This window comes from Giraffa tippelskirchi, chromosome 10, assembly GCF_054371585.1.
Source record: "Giraffa tippelskirchi isolate mGirTip1 chromosome 10, T2T-mGirTip1v1.2.pri, whole genome shotgun sequence".
Classification (NCBI taxonomy): domain Eukaryota; kingdom Metazoa; phylum Chordata; class Mammalia; order Artiodactyla; family Giraffidae; genus Giraffa; species Giraffa tippelskirchi.
This window is the reverse complement of record NC_137284.1, coordinates 5,738,657-5,756,613: the sequence shown is the minus strand read 5'-3', so window position 1 is coordinate 5,756,613 and position 17,957 is coordinate 5,738,657. Positions and strand designations below refer to the sequence as shown.

The following is a 17,957-nucleotide window of genomic DNA, read 5'->3' as shown; positions in this document are numbered from 1 at the left end:
ATATACTGGATGCTGAAGCCTGAGCAAAGAGTGCTCCTTCAGTCTGAGTTTAACCCTGACTGTGGATTGGTGAGTGCCGAGTAGGTGACACGTGTCACTCGAGTGGCTGTCAGAAGGGGCACCAAGATGTGTGACCGAATGGGGGACTGGCTGCTTCATCCAGGCAGTATCAAAGGACAGGACTAGGAAGAGTGCGGGAGTGCTGGTGTCCTGAGGATGGAGTGGTGAGAGGCAGAGTCCGCGCCCTTAGCTGAGGCCCCAGGAGACCGGCAGGTGTGGAGTCGGAGGCGGTGCTGGCCCTAGGTTCCCGGTGCCTGATGCCGAGGCAGGGGAGTGACGCCTCTGAGGGTGCACCTCAGCTGGTTTGACTTGGTCACGAGGGAGCCGCCCGCAGAGCTGATGGGGCGGCTCTCAAGGTGCGGGCTGGGGCAGAGGCCTCCTCAGTTGTGGAAGTAGCTGAGATGAACAGAAGGATGGTATCAGGTCCTTCGGTATCGGTGGAAATGTGTCGTGCCCAAGGTGTTTCTGGAAACGTGTGCACGTTCTGGATTCCGGGCTAGGGGAGGGGCGGGGGGGGGCAGGTGAGGCGGGCTGGTGGTGGGGAGAGAAGGTAACTCCAGAGGCGCTCGGCTCCGGGCCGGGCTCCGGCTCCGCCGCAGAGGCTGAACTTCTGGCGATTCGCCGTCTGCCCGGGCTCGGGGAGAGCCCTGTGTGGCAGGGCTGTGTGCTGTGACAAGGAGGTGACCCTGAGGGCCGGGGTGTGGACCACGGCAAGGACGTTCGAACGCGGGACCCGACTCGGCACGGGTTAAAGCCTTCCCTTCCCTCTGCTGGCGCCTTCCGAAGTCTGGCGAGAGCCCTGGGGGCCGGCCCTGGGTTCTGCCCCGGCGCTGACGGGGCGGTGGGAGGGAGGGGCGGGGCGGTGACTCCCTCCCTGGCGGGCTCTCCTCCAATCGCCGCGCCGGGAGCGCTGCCCAGCACGCCCCCTCCTGACTCTGCCGCAGGACGCTGGGCCCTCTGCTGGCTCGCTCACTCGAGCTCGGCTTCCCTCCTGCCATCTTCCGTTGCAAAGCATTTCTGGGAGCTGCATGTGGGTGACGCAGCAGCATTGTTCGCAGGCACAGGAAGCTGCGGCTGAGCTCTGGGGCTCGAGAAGGAGCGCAGGGCGCTGCGCGCCGCTCCCTCCGGGTAGCCTGAAGGGTGATCGCCCGACTGCCCTGCCTTAGGTGCCCTGGGAGATTTCAGATTTTTTTCAAGTAAACTGGGATTTTTCCTAGAGGCAGAACACCTAACTCCTTCAGCACAACTTCCAATACAGAAAGCAAAACAAAGACGCTGGGGAAACTTCATCCAAGAGCCTCGGCAGCTCCAGAGGACGGGAAACGCAAGGTCAGGCGGGCGGGCGGGCGGGCGGGCGGCAGAGCCCTCCTGGTCCGGGGTGTGTGGTGTGTGGTGTGTGGAACTGCAGGGACCGGTCTCGGCGGCAGAGAGGCAGGAGAACTGCCTGCCTGCGAGTCCGGACAGTGCTGAGGTGTCGGTGGTGCCGTCGTCACTGCACTTGTTTCCTCTCCCGGTGGGATGTGCTTTCGAATTGGGTTGTTTGCCTTTGGGAGTCACTTCCCCTTCTCCGCCCAGGCGCCCGCGGTTCTTGTCCCCTTCCTGGGCTGTGTCGGGTGTGGGCTTTCGCTTGAACATTCTCTCATGCCAGGAGGCTAGATAGGCGTCAGCCTTTCCGCACTCCACCCCCGCTCCCTGTCCCAAACCCCCTCTGGTGAAGGGTGGTGGCTTCTTTATATGGTTTCTTGAAGGGCCTCAGCTGGAGTCTGCCTTTTTTTGATGAAGGCAGGGCGTGCTTGGTTGTATGGCCCCAGTGAAACAGGGCTTGGAAGGAAATCTGCGTTTCCCTCCACACCCACACAGACCCTAGTAACTGAGTCGTGCCTGTGTGAACAGCTGCCCCCACACCCCTCACCGTCCACCCCCGCCCCAACACAGACACAATTTATCCACCTACCCTTCCCTGTTCCCCACAGAAATCTTGCAGGTAGACTGCTTTTGGTGATAGTTAGATTCCTGTTCTACTCTTGAACAATTGCAGATCTTTCTGTGCAGTCTGTTTTGCTGAAAGTGGAAAGTCCCTGTTTGTGGACAGTTCAGTGCTCTAGGGGCGGAGGAAATGGGCAGAGTCCTACTCCGAGGCAGCAGTGCGAAGTGGGGGAGGGGAACTCACACTCCCTAGCATACATTTTGAATGGACCTGAATTTCTCACCCCAGGGAGATTGGGAGCGGGACGGAGCCTGGTCCCACGTGGCACCGCACCCCGCCTCTTCACCCCCACGCAGTGTGGTGCTAACAGGAGGCTCCAGAATAGGATGCCATAGCAACTCGAAGTAAATAAAACGTCTGCAAAGGAAATCAGTTTGGGGGAGAGAGAGGCATCTGGGGAACTTGGCAAAGGGGCTCATCCTGGAGGAGCTTTGTGGGTGCTAGTTAAAGGGTCTTTCTGAGTCCCAGCTCTGGATCTGGAGCATGATCCTTAGGTTTTGTGTTTTTTTTGTTTTGTTTTGTTTTCATCCTTAGGTTAAGGATGAAAGAACTTCGTAGAGAAATGCCTCATGCTTCAAGAGTCCTGGTCTCTAGGCACAGAGCCCACAGGATTCTGAGAATGATTATTAAAAATGGCCCAGGCATGCTGGCCTGTCTAGGATCAAAGTTTACTTTTTCTTGAAACAGTTAATATCTTGTATACATCTAAAGCAATCAGAAAGAAGTCATGTAACTTGTCTTCTGGATTTGTTGGGGGGGGCGGGTAGTTGTTGTTTTGCAGTTGCCATTGCTTTAGGGCTCATGAGGTCAGATGAGGAGAGATTTCATTGTGTTAGAAGGTTTGGGACTGAGAAATTTCTGTCTCAAACATAAAAGATTTATTTCAAAATAATAACCAGTGTGACTCACTTGAGTGGCAGTTTCTTACTGTAGTATTGTTCCTCTAGGCATTCAAATTAGATTGGCTAAAGGCATGAGAACTATTGCCCCTGAGATTGTTGCTGCCCCCTTTATAGGAATAAAGGCAGATAAGTGACCGTGTGTGCATGTGGGTACATGTGTGTGGGTGGGTGGGTGTGAGGGAGAGAGATTTGAGAATGAGATTTCTTTAATCAGCCTTCAAAGAACAGAGTCCTGGGTTGAAATCAAGATGTTAAGACCCTGCTATTCACATTAGCCAATCCTTTTTATTTTTTTTTTTGCCAGTCAGTATTTGCTAATAACGTCAACGAAATGAAGGCATTATTTTAAAATATGATGGTACTCATTAACTGGTATAGAAAAGTAAAGAGTTGATGCAAAGTTTCACTGTCGTGTATAGAACTGTGACAACACTTGACGACAGTAGCGTTAGTGGTTACAGTGAGCGCACAAGTGCGGGGTTGGAAGCAAAGGTAAATTTAAAGTCTTGATAGTTTGAGTTCTCTTCCATCTTCTGTTTGTTTCGCAGTGGGTCTCTATATGAAGGGAAAATGTCAAAAGTTTCTAGCCTGCTCTTCACCTTGGTGCTTAGGGAAACTGAGGCTGAGCCTGTCTGGGTGCTGTTAGGAGTGGTTGACTCTTTGTTCACTATGTCCTTTCTTCACCTCTTCTCTCCTGTCTCACCCTTAGGTTTTGCTGGAGGAGCTTGCCAACAGTGATCCCAAGTTAGCCCTCACTGGAGTCCCTATAGTACAGTGGCCGAAAAGGGATAAGGTAAGAAACTGTTCTTCAAGCTGCTGAAACATTTTGCTGGCTAACCATTACCATTCCAGGAAGAAAAAGAACAACCAGAGGCAGACAGCTTTTGGTGCATTAATGTGAACTGACAGAAAATCATTACTCAGTTCTGTTTTGACTCTTCAGTCAAGCTATCTTTGGAGGTGACTCTCTTAACAGACTGTCAAACTAGAAGACCTGCCTCCAAGTTCAGATGCCAACATGTGCATTGTTCACCAGAGTGGATCGGTTCCTATCCTTCTGCCCCAGTGACTCAATTCTTTTTATAGATCTGATGTAAAATTAGTTAAAATAATTAGATATACATTTAAAAGGCTAGAACGTTTCTTCATTGAAGTGAGACCACACTCTCAAGGTTCCCCTTGATTTGGATTTTTCAGTATTGAATTGAGAAGAGATGAAAACAGCTACCCATAAGTTAATAAATTGTCACAAATTTTCACGTCGCTTCAGTCAGGTCCTGTATAATTCTATCCCATATTGTCAAGGTCAGTCATAGCATTCTGAGCTTGGTCGTGAGTCTGGCAAATAAATTAGGCCCTTCTTTGGTGTTTCCCAGCTACAACTTGCAGAGCCATCACATCCCAGGAACATTTAGGCAAAATATAAAGGTGTGTATCCAAAATATGTCTTTGAAGAACCACTTCGTCTTTCCTCAGTGCTCTTGTCCCACGCGGCCTCTGCTTGGCCGCACGGGACTGCCGCAAAACAGCTGAGTCCTTTCTGCCCTGGCTATTGAGTGTTTTGTGTCCGAAAAGTGTTTAAGGCACAGTGAAAATTAAAGACGTGGAAGACACAGTTCTTTTTCTTAAAAAGATCACCAGTAAGGTAAAATACAGGTGCTAAAATTATAAACATATACCTGAGAAATTTATTCATGCTCAGCTATTATTGGGAGTGTCTGCTATGTGCCAGAATTGTAGGGTTGGATTTAGAATAATAAAGAATAAAACTTGTTGCTCCCTCAAGTAGTTTCCTGTCTTCTTCAGGAGTGTACTCTGAGTAATAATATTCAGGATAAGGAAATATTGGAGGGCCCCTGCAATGCCTTTGGTGCATAGAAAGCTTCAAGGAAGGGCAGCTCAACAGAGTGAGAGGGATGTGGCTGAAGTAGTCTGAAGGGATTGGCAAACTTCTTTTGTGAAGATAATGTGTAGGTAATAAATGTAATAAAGATGATAATTTTTTAAATTTTACAGGCCATACAGTCTGTTGCAGCTTCTCAGTTCTGCCACTGCACTAGAAAGCACCCATGGACAAAACAAAAATGAGAGCATGGTTTTGTGCCAATAATTTTTTGTTTACAAAAACGGTCTGTGGGCGATTTGCCCTCAGGCCATAGTTTGCCAGGCCATGTCATCTTCTACCCACTCCAGTCCTTAGAGCTACTTTATATGTTTGACCTCACTGCTTTCTCTTTCCAGCTTAAATTCCCAACCCGGCCAAAGGTGCGGGTTCCTACCATCCCCATCACAAAGCCTCACACTATGAAACCAGCCCCGCGGTTAACACCTGTGCGCCCAGCCGCTGCCTCTCCTATCGTGTCTGGAGCCAGACGAAGACGAGTGCGATGTCGAAAATGCAAAGCCTGCGTGCAAGGAGAGTGTGGTGTTTGTCACTACTGCAGGGACATGAAGAAGTTTGGGGGGCCTGGTCGCATGAAGCAGTCCTGTGTTCTCCGGCAGTGCTTGGCAGTGAGTGATCTGCTGGGTAAAGAATATGGGGGAGGGGTGTGGTGCCGGGGGTGGGGCTGAAATATACATAGTATAGACCTCAGAGCTGGAAAGAAAAGCTTTTGCTGTCTTTATGGCTTTTTTCATTTTGTCCCTTTTGTCTCTGGATTTAGAAGGAAGGTGTCTAATATTTAACATAATTTAATTTTTGCCTAATTTTCAAATGAGGGACTAGTGTTTGAAGGACAGATCACTGCAGTCTGTTCCCTCTTTAAGTGGACTAGAAAGGAAGGACCTGGGAGGCCAAGGATAGGCCAACTGAAAATAAACTGTTCCCTGTGGGTCTCTACTCCTCAGCTAGTTAACTCTTGCTATCTTCTTCCCTGGTCACTTTCCTGCCAGAACCTCTCTTCTTTCCACGTGGTCTCCATGCTCTCTTAAGTGTTTACTAGAGAATTGCAGGAACCAAATTATCCATCTTCAGTTAAAGGGAAGCTGAATGATAAGAATCTAAGCCCACTCTTTTCTTGGTTTCTGTCTTTGTCCTCTTGTAGCCCAGACTGCCTCACTCTGTCACATGTTCCCTCTGCGGAGAGGTGGATCAAAACGAGGAGACACAGGACTTTGAGAAGAAACTCATGGAATGCTGTATCTGCAATGAGATTGTTCATCCTGGCTGCCTCCAGGTGAGGAGAGGCCTAAGGGGTGGGGCCCATGAGGTCTCAGCTAATATCGTGTCTAAAGACTGAGTGGAGCAGAGGAGAGTGGGACATCTGTCAAGAGAGGCTGCTGTGGGTCACAGAGGGGTCTAACATCTGCTCTTGATTCAGCATCTATATTTGGTGTTGGGCACTGAACTAAACCCTGAGACTAAACTAGTACAAAATAGTCCTGGTTCCTGCCCTCATGGAGCTTACAGGTTGGCCTCGGTGGGTGTGTTTGGAGTCCCCAGCCATCGTGGAATAGCGTAGTTTTGGAATGCCTCACATCTTTTAAGCATCTCTATTACATGCTTTATTGTATCCGTGGGTTATTAGTTCCTGAAAGATGGTGAGAGTAATACTGTCAGCTGACATTTAGTGTGTGTGGAATTTGTATCAGGCTCCGTGCACACCAGTAGTGCACTACCCCAGGTAGTAACAGGAATTCCCTGGGAGTCCAGTGTTTAGAATTATGGGCTTTCACTGCTGAAGGCCCGGGTTCCATCCCTGATCAGGAACTAAGATCCCACAAGCCACACAGCTCGGCAAAAAAAGAAAAAAGGTATTGAGTCAGCTACCATGGACCTTGGGCCCGGGTGTGTTCAAAAGCTCCCCAAGTGATTCTAATGTGCAGCCAGAATGGAGAAGCACTGTTTTATATGACTCCTCATTTAATCTTTAAGACAACCCTGTGAAGTTGGGTCTACTTTAGATTTTCTGTAAATCTAAAATACATTGGTTGGTGCTGGTACTTTCTTGGTTTTTCTGAAGGTGTCAACTATGTCATGACTGCCACCTGGCTAACAATGATTATATAAGACACTGTTAATTGTGAAAAGCAGCCCAGTTTCAGACAATTCAAATGTAAAAAAATGTGCATCTTGGATTTGATAAAGTAGGGTATAATCGTCATGATGATGACAATGGTTAGTACAAAGTGTTTACTACATGCCACACATTTTTCTAAACATCTTATATAATATTTAATCCTCACCACTACCATGTAAGGTGGATATTGTTATTTATTCTCACCTAACAGTTGAGTCATAGAGACCTGGTTACTAGTCTCCAAACCAAAGCCATAACTGCGTCATAACCATTATGCCCCACACTTAAGATCACACTGGCACCATTCCTGTATGTTCAGTTCCCTTTACAGAGTGGCATGGGACCTTCAGGAGAATGTATGTGTCAGGGGAAAAGACCCCAGATTGGCTCAGACTCTTGGGACTCTTCTCTTGGAGTCTAAATTTGATCAATGTAACCAAGAGTGAGTGTGGCCAGTATCCCACTGGCTGAGAGTGAGGCCAGATGGCTCTTGATTTTGTTTTTTTTTTTCCTCCCCTGTAGACCAGTGGTGTTTAGGAGTGAGTAACTCTTCCCAACCAAATGTCTGTGTTACTGTTTGATAAAGGAAACTTAAGAGACACATTGGGTTTTGTCTGTTTTTTAAATGAGACAGATTTTTAATACCGCTCTCTGCCTGTAGATGGATGGAGAGGGGTTGCTTAACGAGGAATTGCCAAATTGCTGGGAGTGTCCAAAGTGCTACCAAGAGGACAGCTCAGAGAAAGCCCAGGTAAGGGAACATTTCTAGTCTTGCGCTGTGAGAAGGAAGCAAATGTCAAGTTTGGAAATAATATTTGCCTTTGCATGTTCTTTCTGACCCGGGAGATTATTTTGTGTTTTGTTTGTAATCTTTTTTCCCCTTTGGTTAGCCATTTTTCTTTTGAGTTGTAAATTTTGGTTTTTTTACATTACTAAATATTGTTCCCCTGGGAGTCTGCAAATTCCCAGTGTTCTTTTACACCCTGGGGCCCTTGAAAAAGAGGAGCCACAGCTGGACTGTTTGAGGAGGGACATGAGGTGAGCTTGGACTGTGAGGAATGAAACTTGAGGGGAGGCAGTGACCTGAGTCAGCTGGTTAATACAGTGGTATACTAGAGTTTCCAGTTGAGCGGGTTCACAGTTTTGTCGTCTTCACCTCTGTGGCAGAAAGCCCTGCCGTTGTGCCCAGTTGTGTCCTACAGAGACAGTCCCTCCTCCAGAGGGAACCAGTGCTGTGACCTTGGCCCCAAGCTACTATGGTTGCTGGTCCAATGGTCACCAGTAATGTCAGAGGGCCAGAAAGACTGGTCACTCAGGCCAGGAAGACAAGATCTGCTAAGGGCACGTACAGAGGCAGCCGTTGGCCTCATGCCAGTCATTGCACCCTGGTGGTCTCCTCCAGGTACCCTGTACAGGAGAGTCGGGAAACGTTTCCTTGTTTCTATTTCTTCCACTCAAGCACTGAGGTCATTGAATTTCTCAGTCTAAATAGGTCTGAGGACAAGGATTTCTGGAGTTGATGAGTGCTAGAGTTCTCATTTCAAGTTCTTCTACTAGCAGCAAGTTCTTCTAGTAGTAACTTTTACTTTTGTCTTCAGTGGTGGTGGCGGTGGTGGTGGTGGTGGTGGTGGGTGCTTGCTGTGGCAGAGAGGTTGGCAGGTACTATATTTAGTGTTACCTTCTAATGCCTTGTAAAAGCCAGCACCAAAAAGTTGGTCACTCTCTTTCAGCCACAATAATCTAAGAATATAAGGAGAAAAGGGAGCAGAATTGTTGCAGAGGGACATAGAACGTCTCCTTAAGGAAGTCTGAACTGCTGCTATGATACCTAGTGGAACATGGTGGTCAGGCTTCATTGCATCATAGCCAAGGTGGGCTCCAGGAATGGACAAGGGGACCAGAGAGCACAGGTGGCAAAGGGTGAGGTTGTGCTTTTATTGTGGAATATTGGCTTCACCAAGCTCGAATTCCTCATTTTCATCCTGAGGAGATTCCTCCAGGAGCAGTGCGGTGTCTCATTCTAGGCGTACTCTCTCACCTGTGGTTGGTCTCCCAGGACAGCGTGGGGTGCTGAGTAGAAGCAGCCTGGAAAGGTGGCACTCAGACCCTGGTAAGGCTAAAAGTCAGTAGGTGTACTGCTATCAGAATCTGCATCCTAGTTCAAACGTGTATACGTAGGCTGTTTCTCTTCCATCAGAAGCGTCTCTTGGGTGAAGAGCTGAATTAGAGGCAGAATTTAAAATGGTCAGATTGCGTAGGGGTAGGAGTTGCAGTCTCTTTAAAGGATTTCTTTACCCAGAAAATTATATTATAACCAAAAAATTGGGATAGGAGATGAGTAAGGCAGGCTTTGGAATCATGCAGCTCAAATGTGGATCCCATTCCTCTGTACTTGGACACAGACCTTTCTGTCACAGGTAGATTTCCCAAGCAACCTATTTTGAGGTTTTGCTCTATAATCAGCTGCCTTGAGCACAGACGTGAGCTCAGTTACAGAGTCTGGTTTGCAGACAGTGAGGAGATGACCACCCTGCAGCACCCAGAGGTCCCTCCCCCATAGAAAAGCAGCGGCCTGCCCTCCACTAGTCCCCGAGAACAGCAGAGAGGTTGATCCTGTAAGAGTAGAGGGTCTCGAAGAAAGGAGGCACTGACATGGCATTTGTGGGCCTGTTTTGCAGAAGCGGAAAATGGAAGAGAGTGACGAAGAAGCCGTGCAAGCCAAAGTCCTCCGGCCCCTGCGGAGCTGCGACGAGCCCCTCACGCCCCCACCTCACTCGCCCACCTCCATGCTGCAGCTCATCCACGACCCGGCCTCCCCCCGGGGCGTGGTGACTCGGTCATCCCCTGGGGCCGGCCCCAGCGACCACCACAGTGCCAGCCGCGATGAGCGCTTCAAACGGCGGCAGTTGCTGCGGCTGCAGGCCACAGAGCGCACCATGGTACGGGAAAAGGAGAACAATCCCAGCGGCAAAAAGGAGCTGTCTGAAGTTGAGAAAGCCAAGATCCGGGGATCGTACCTCACTGTCACGCTGCAGAGGCCCACCAAAGAGCTCCACGGGACATCCATTGTGCCCAAGCTGCAGGCCATCACGGCCTCCTCTGCCAACCTTCGCCATTCCCCCCGTGTGCTGGTCCAGCACTGCCCAGCCCGAACCCCCCAGCGCGGGGATGAGGAGGGGCTGGGGGGAGAGGAGGAGGACGAGGAGGAGGAGGAGGAGGAAGATGACAGTGCAGAGGAGGGGGGTGCGGCCAGGCTGAATGGCCGGGGCAGTTGGGCTCAGGATGGAGACGAAAGCTGGATGCAGCGGGAGGTCTGGATGTCTGTCTTCCGCTACCTCAGCCGCAGAGAACTTTGTGAATGTATGCGAGTGTGCAAGACGTGGTATAAATGGTGAGCAGGGCTACAGGGATCAGGCACAGGGGTATGGGCGTAGGTTGGCAGCTTCCCATGTGAGAACAGCATGTGTCTTGGCTCCTGGAGGCTGGTTGGGCCCTAAAAGATTAAATCCACCCAGTCTGTTTCCCGAGATGTGGCTGATCGTGCCTGCAGATGTCATCAGGGAAATCTGGCCCTTTGCCCTTTCTCCCTACTCTGTACTTTCCCGTCTTTCCTTACTGGACTTTGAATGGATTTGTACCTTGGGGCTTGGGGGTGGGTTCGTATAGTGTGTCCTAAAACTTCAGAGTCATAATCCCCCTACCCCCAGTCAGTTGAACGCATCATGCATTTGTTGAGAGCCTGTGATACGCCAGTCACTCTTGGTGCTGGGGACACAGACGACTGCCCTTACACCCCTGCCCCGTTACGTCTCCATCTCACGAGAAAGGTATACATGCTTTTCAGAAACTTTGCAGGTGCTCACAGGCTCACAGTTTTAATTCTCATACTCCAAACCTGGACCAGAATGCCTTTCTCCAGCAAGCAAGGTTCAGTTTTGAAGCTTCCTGAGACTTAGTTGTCCTTCTTAGTGAAACCTGTCATTTCTTCTCAAGTTAAACATTAAGACATAAGGGAGCATCCCTAGAGGTGATAAACAAAGATTTCCACTGGACATTGTTTTTCCTTAAGCTCCTGAACCCTAGGATAAATCTTTTGTATATGGGTCAAATCCTGTTATGGTAGTTTTCAAAGTGTGATGCCCAAACTAGTGTCATATCTGGGACCTTGTTAGAAACACAGGTTTTCAGGGCATATCTCAGACCTGCTGATCAGGACCTCGAGGGTTGGGCTGGGCAATCTGTTTTTAATAAATTCTCCACCAGAGGATTAAAAATTTGAGATCCAGTGCTCTGTTTTTGCCGCACTAGTTTCATGTGCGCTGGGTGAAGTTTTTTCAGTCTTTTAAGTGAAGACTCCATTGTTTGCAACCATGAGTTTACTTCCCAAATTGAATTGACATGTGATCCACCCAGATTCTCCTAATATTTCTCTTTGTAGGTCTTAGTCCCTCAGTTTCTAGGCCGAGCCACATAAGACTCCCATTATGTGCCATCTCTTCCCCTGCCATCCAGACGCTGAGCCAGGCTGGGGAGCAGAGACTATAAAATATTAAAGAGAAGCCGCGTGTTGCAGTGCTATTTGTGGCCTGTGGACTTGTCGCGGAAGGGCAGGCCTCTCCCCTTCTGTTCTGATGTAGACTGGCTAGAAAAAGTAAAGATAGCACTGAGGCAGAAACCCAAGGGTGGTGGAGGACTCTCCAGGCCTGATTTTAATAAAGAGCCTCTATTGTCTGAGGCAAAAAATGGCAAGGCATGATCCTTATATGCATGTAGAAACATGTAGGGAGGGTGATCCTCCAAGGCTCTGCTTTTCCCAGAAGCCTCCAGCAGCCTGTGGTGAAGTTCCTCTGACAAAGGATATCAGTTCTTGACCACTGGTTCTCTTTCCTTCTGTTCCAGGTGCTGCGACAAGAGACTTTGGACAAAAATTGACTTGAGTAGGTGTAAGGCTATCGTACCCCAGGCTCTCAGTGGCATCATCAAGAGGCAGCCAGTTAGCCTCGACCTCAGTTGGACCAACATCTCCAAAAAACAGCTGACATGGCTCGTCAATAGGCTGCCAGGTGAGCAGCCCCACACTGTCCTTCCAGGGGCCCAGGGCTGGCGGGGAAAGTTTCATTATTGGCAGCGCTATTTAGAATCGCTTTAGGGCAATTTAGGGCAGCAGTCTGTGCCATCACTGCTTTTCTGGTTGGCAAGAGACCTGGCCGATGCCACCTTAACTGCCAGTCCCCAAGGTGCCACTGTGGGCTGGCAGGCCAGTCGCTGCGGAAGACGAAGAGAGAGGGGTCAGGTGCTGCCACCAGCTCTGCGGGTCTTCTCGGTGTAGTCACTGAAGAGAGAATTTGAGTAAGAGGTCGCCTTGATTAGCCCCTTGTAAGGACTGTTCCCTTAAGCTCTTTGAGGTATTAGAAAAAGAAGTCACTCACACTTAACGTTACTCTGCTCGAAACTAAGCAATCCATTTTACCACCAGAGTTAGATGTAATTTAGGAGGGCATAGAAGTCTTTGAGCTGGATTACTAGAAATAGTTTAGGATATGGTCCCTCCCTCCATTAGACTGGGGATCTGTTTACCTTGGTCAGATCAGCTGGTAGTTGAGGCTTTGGACGGCCGGTAGAGTGTATTGTTGCATGTCTATCTCCTTCCGTTGCAGGACTGAAAGACCTCCTCCTAGCAGGCTGCTCCTGGTCTGCAGTCTCTGCCCTCAGCACCTCCAGCTGCCCCCTTCTCAGGACCCTTGATCTTCGGTGGGCAGTAGGAATCAAGGACCCTCAAATTCGGGACTTGCTGACTCCACCGGCGGATAAACCGGGTATGCTCTGGGCCTGACTTCCCTGTGCTCCTCTTGGCGTAGCTTGTCTTTCAGCATTCCCAGAAGCTAAGGGAGTCCCAGAAATGACACTGTTGAAAAGTAGAAGTTGAAAACAGAACAATGGACTATGTACAAGTACAGGTTAACTATTTACAGATGACTACCTACAAAGAAAGGAGTAGGTCCATTTTGTGGGTCAGTAGAGTTTGGGGGTTAGAGAGTATAAGCCTGAGGAAGTCTGGGAAGGCTTCATGGTTGAGGTAGAACGTTGAAGGCTGTTTCCATGATGGCCTAGAAAAGTGTGGGAGTGTGGGAAGGAGGGGAGCATTCCACACATACCCTTTTGCTGTGTGAGTGAGGCACAATCCAGCAGCTGGGAAGAAAGAAAACGTGTCTGGTTTCCTAGAAACGGCCTCCACACACTGCTCGCTCCCTGAAGGCAGGGCTGGGTGTGGGCAGTTCTGCTTGTTAACCCCTGCACAGCCCGGCCAGCAAGTATCCATGACTGAAGCTGCCTGCAGCTTGAGCTGAACTAGAATTAAGAGTCTGGATCTAGGTCCTTCTCTTGCCTGTGCAGGCCAGGACAATCGCAGCAAGCTCCGGAACATGACCGACTTCCGGCTGGCGGGCCTTGACATCACAGACGCCACGCTTCGTCTCATCATTCGCCACATGCCCCTCCTGTCTCGACTCGACCTCAGTCACTGCAGCCACCTGACAGACCAGTCCTCCAATCTACTCACCGCTGTTGGGTCTTCCACTCGTTACTCCCTCACAGAGCTCAACATGGCAGGTATGGCACTGCCGCGTTTTGTGACAGATGGTACCCCTGCCCCTTGGAAGCTCAGCCCTCCTTGTAGTTTGACCAGTAGAACAGAAAGAACATGGGCTGTTGACTAAACCATGTTAATTCTTTTCCTCACATATGGACAAGACATGGAACTCTGTTCCTTTCGTAACTGGTGGAGACCAAGGCCTTGAGCAGTTGTCAGGTGCTTAAGAACACAGCCAGCACCCAGCTGCAGTTTGGTCAGCCTTGCAGTGCAGGGAGTACAGTGGCAGGGGCCTTCAGAGGCTGTCATGCTGATGGCACTTCTGGTCTCTGAGCCAGGTTGCTGCTGCTGCTAAGTCACTTCAGTCGTGTCCGACTCTGTGCGACCCCACAGACGGCAGCCCACCAGGATCCCCCATCCCTGGGATTCTCCAGGCAAGAACACTGGAGTGGGTTGCCATTTCCTTCTCCATTGTATGAAAGTGAAAAGTGAAAGTGAAGTCGCTCAGTCGTGTCCGACCCTTAGCGAACCCATGGACTGCAGCCTACCAGGCTCCTCTGTCCATAGGATTTTCCAGGCAAGAGTACTGGAGTGGGTTGCCATTTCCTTCTCCGAGCCAGTTAGTTAAGAGGAAAAGAGGGACTTTTGTTTAGCCTTTTGAGGAAAGCTGGGAATTGGGCTTCAGAAGCAGGCTCCTTTGGGTGTGTGTATGCAGCATTTTCCTTGTGGTCACTTTCCCCACAGGTTGCAATAAACTGACAGACCAGACTCTGATCTACCTACGGCGCATCGCCAACGTCACCTTGATCGACCTTCGAGGATGCAAGCAGATCACTCGAAAAGCCTGCGAGCACTTCATCTCAGACTTGTCCATCAACAGTCTCTACTGCCTGTCTGATGAGAAGCTGATACAGAAGATCAGCTAAGACACACCCAGCCCAGACTGAACAGGAAACCGATCTTCCCCTGACTCCCCAGCCAGGAGAGCCTCTCTCCCCGCCCCTGCACGGGCTCCGAGGCCAGCGTGACACTCCCTCTCTGCTCTCCTGTCCCTTGAGCCCTTCCCTTACAGTCAGGGCAGAGAGGGGGGTGGACCCCAGGCTTACCAGCCTGTTCCTCTCCCTCCTAAGGAGAAGGGAGTAGCAAATTGATCCGAGGGGAAAAGCGCAGGCTGTGTGCTGTCACAGTGCCTGCTCGCTTGCTCGCCCGCCCACTCACTCGTCGGCCAGGAGGCCGGGTTCTCACTTTTGGGTGTCTGTGCAGCCATCACCTGCACTGGGCCCTGGGGCCCTCCTCCCCATCCATGGTCCCCAGCAGTGCCTGGTTCTGAGCAAACTCCCAGGGAAGAAAGCAGCCCTGTCTCCGTGGCCAGGTTCTCCTCGTGGTGTCCAGTGCGTGTCTCTCTTCCGTCACACTCTCCCGGCTTACGCAGGAGGGGCCAGCAGCCCCAGGAAGGCCAGACCCATGCAGATCACACTGGTGCTGTTGAGGTGTCCACACCTCTTGTCCGTGTCTGTGCTCTCCCTCCTCTCCTTGTAGCTTGATCCTGTCCAATGCTCATGGTAGTTCACAGAATGAGGTTCCCCCACCCCAGACTTTCCTGCTAGTTTCTATGAAGTCCTTGTTGCACTTATTGGGGTTGAGGCTCTTCAGAGGAGCTGGAACTGTCTATCCCAGGGACACCCCATTTTACTGCTTCCCAGGCAGATCCTGAGACAGGCACCATCTCCCCATCCCTTCCCTCTTCCGCCTGCCCTGCCCTTTTCCACACTTTCCTCGTTCCTGCCTGGATAGGGCTTTCCCAGGATGTCTATCCTCAGAGGGAGCAGCCTGTCTTCCCCCAGTGGGGGGGTTAGAGAACTAGGCAAGTCCCCACCTGCCCCCGCCGGCAGGCTCCGGGCCTCGGGTCCTGTAGCCATCCAAGCCCAGGCCTCTGTCCAGCCCCAGCGGCTTACTGATCGGGCGCCCTCGGAGGGGTGGGGGGTCCTGCTTAGAAGCCAGTCACCTGCCCTCTGCCTGCCGCCATGGAAGGGGGTGTGCATGTGCCTCTGTGTGTGTGGCTGAGTGTGTTAAGCGTGTGTGTAGAGGGAAGGAGGGGAGCCTGGCGTCTCCCGCTCCACTGCCCTGTGTCGAGCCCCGTCAGCTGCCCCCTCTTACTTTGCATTGAACGGCCTGTCCAAAGATCCTCTCTCTAGGGCAGCAGAGAGCTTTTTGCACTTTAAAAAAAGGAACGAAAGGTCGGGATTTCTTTTGGGTCAATATTTAAGTGTGTGAGGAGATGCTCAGTAGCAGCAGCCAGTGGCAAGAGCTGATAAACGATAGACGCGGGTTTGCACTCCGCTCCCCATCCGAAAGGAAGGCGATAGCACAACCTTGCCCCACCGTCTCGTCCTGCAGCCCGTCCCCTCCCGGCCCCTTTCCTGCAGCCCAGCCTCAGGCTCTCCTCCTCCTGAAGCCCTGTGGGGGAGGGCAAGGAGCCCAGGCACCAGGGGTCTGAAGTGTGAGCCGCCCCAAGGAGAGACGCCACGTGCCCCCTTGCCACTTCCAAAGCAATAGAGGCAGAGGGGCTTCCTCTTTGCCACCTAGCCCAGCTTTGACCCTGGCATTGACTGGCCTCCTGAGAGAAAACTGGGTCTTGGGAGGGGGTGGCATTGTGTCAGTTTCTTCCAATCTTCTGATTCTCTTGCTGCACCTCGAAAGCAGCAGTCTGCTCCCCTGACCTCTGCCCCTGCCATTGGTCTCCAGGCCCCAGCCACCCGGGGCTGACACCTTGAGGAAATGCCAGTGACTTATTCCAGAGTGCCTCAGTTAGGGGAACTTCTCTGTAAAGAACCCTGGGTATTGAGCAAAAACCTTATTAATGTTATTGTTAATGACCTATAATTGGAAGCTTCCTGCCTTTTTTCGGTTGCTCCTGTGGAAAATACTGAAAAGATGACTTTGTTTTGCTTTCTTGTCTTTTTATAAAAGGGGAGGTGGAGAGACCCCCTCAGAGCAGGGATTGTTCCGGGAGAGTGCCTCTGACTTTGGGACATCTCACCCACAGAGATTTCCAAGCTGACGGTTTGTTTTGGGCTTTGGCTTTTATTTTTGTTGTTTTGCGTTTGGAAAAACAAGCTTTTACCGCGCACGTAAGTTGGTCAGAGGAAAAGGGAGCCCAGGAGTGGCAGCCAATGGACCTGTGCCCTTGCTGGGTTTCTCTTTTCTCTGGGACTGTGAGGGAGAAAATGGTTTTTAGAGGTGAGGGTTGGTCCGTGTGGAGGACAGAAATGTCTCTCTTCGGGGACAGAGGAACCCGGGAGTTGCACCGAATTTCCTGCCATCTGCTCGCAGACATGGCCTTGCCAGGAGAGCCTGCCCTCCGCAGACCACAGGACCAGACACCCTGCCGCCATCTTTCCAAGCACCGGGGCGAAAAACCACAAAGGAAAGGAAGAAAATTTATATATATATATAATATAAAATCACTTGGTGATTAAAAAAAATAACTGCTCCATAAATAAAACTCCTAAAGTCACTATGTTTAAAGGGTTTGGTTGTGTTTTTGTTTTCGGAGAAATATTGTAAATATATATTTTTTTGTTGCTGATTTAGAGTCAATCTCCAATGTTGTGCTAAAAAAAAAAAAATTAAATGTAAGCATTAAGAGGACAAGTCACGCTATCTCAGTTGACACATTGGGGTTATTTAGGGCCAGGGAAAGGAGGGAAGCTAGACGGACTTTTGTTTTCTAAACGTTCTCCACTATTGGTTTTACAAAGAGCAAGGACATCTTTCCTCTGACATGTGGGAATGGGAGATATTTGTGTAATAAAAATTTTTAAAAGACAAAAAAAGAAATAGCCTCCCGTGGGAAATATTTTTATTTGGGGTGTGTTTTGTTTTTTTTTTTTTTTTTTAATAAAAAGGCTTTCAAAACCAAAACAAAAATAACAAAAACTTTTCTGCCTTGGTGTGTGTGCACGTGTGCATGAGAAAGAGGAAGTCTGAACTTGCTGCAGCCTCCCACCCCTGAGCCCCGCAGTTCCTCCCCCATCCCTGAGTGGCAACAGAATTGCTGTGTGCCTGTGACTTGCTTTGCCTTCTTTTTTTAATGTCCGAAAGCAGTATTTGCTTATATTTTACAACATCAAAGGGAACTTTTTAATAGGTTAGGTATACAATTACCTGACCCTGACTTCTCCCCACAAGGCGGTGCCTGGAGAGGTGCTGCTGAGTCCTTGGGGCGAGCTTGAAGGACTCTGTGGTGCTCCCCTATGAACAGGCCTGGGGATTTCTATTCTGGCCATCCCTAGAGAGCCAGTAGCCAAGGCCACGGCCAACCTCCACCCACTCCAGCTGCAGAACAGGCCTCTCAAGGACAGTGCCTGCTCGAGGCCACCAAGCAAGGTATGTATGCC

At 50.2% G+C, this 17,957-nt stretch overlaps 1 protein-coding gene across 14 annotated transcripts in view; it reads left to right on the top strand.

Annotated features, from left to right (window-relative positions):
* Positions 1-17,085, top strand: part of KDM2A (lysine demethylase 2A) — a 94,496-nt gene extending 77,411 nt beyond the window's left edge. For 12 of the 14 annotated variants that reach the window (XM_081531984.1, XM_081531977.1, XM_081531978.1 and 9 more), the window contains 9 exons: positions 3,659-3,742; positions 5,191-5,460; positions 5,994-6,125; positions 7,630-7,719; positions 9,647-10,359; positions 11,868-12,031; positions 12,626-12,784; positions 13,362-13,577; positions 14,302-17,085. In XM_081531984.1, coding sequence (XP_081388110.1) covers positions 3,659-3,742; positions 5,191-5,460; positions 5,994-6,125; positions 7,630-7,719; positions 9,647-10,359; positions 11,868-12,031; positions 12,626-12,784; positions 13,362-13,577; positions 14,302-14,483 — 2,010 coding nt within the window. In that variant the 3' untranslated portion in view covers positions 14,484-17,085. Of the gene's footprint in view, positions 1-1,116; positions 1,390-3,658; positions 3,743-5,190; positions 5,461-5,993; positions 6,126-7,629; positions 7,720-9,646; positions 10,360-11,867; positions 12,032-12,625; positions 12,785-13,340; positions 13,578-14,301 lie in introns of those variants that run through there. The other 2 variants (XM_081531988.1, XM_081531981.1) reach the window with 2 other exon arrangements.
* Positions 17,086-17,957: the final 872 nt, after the last annotated feature.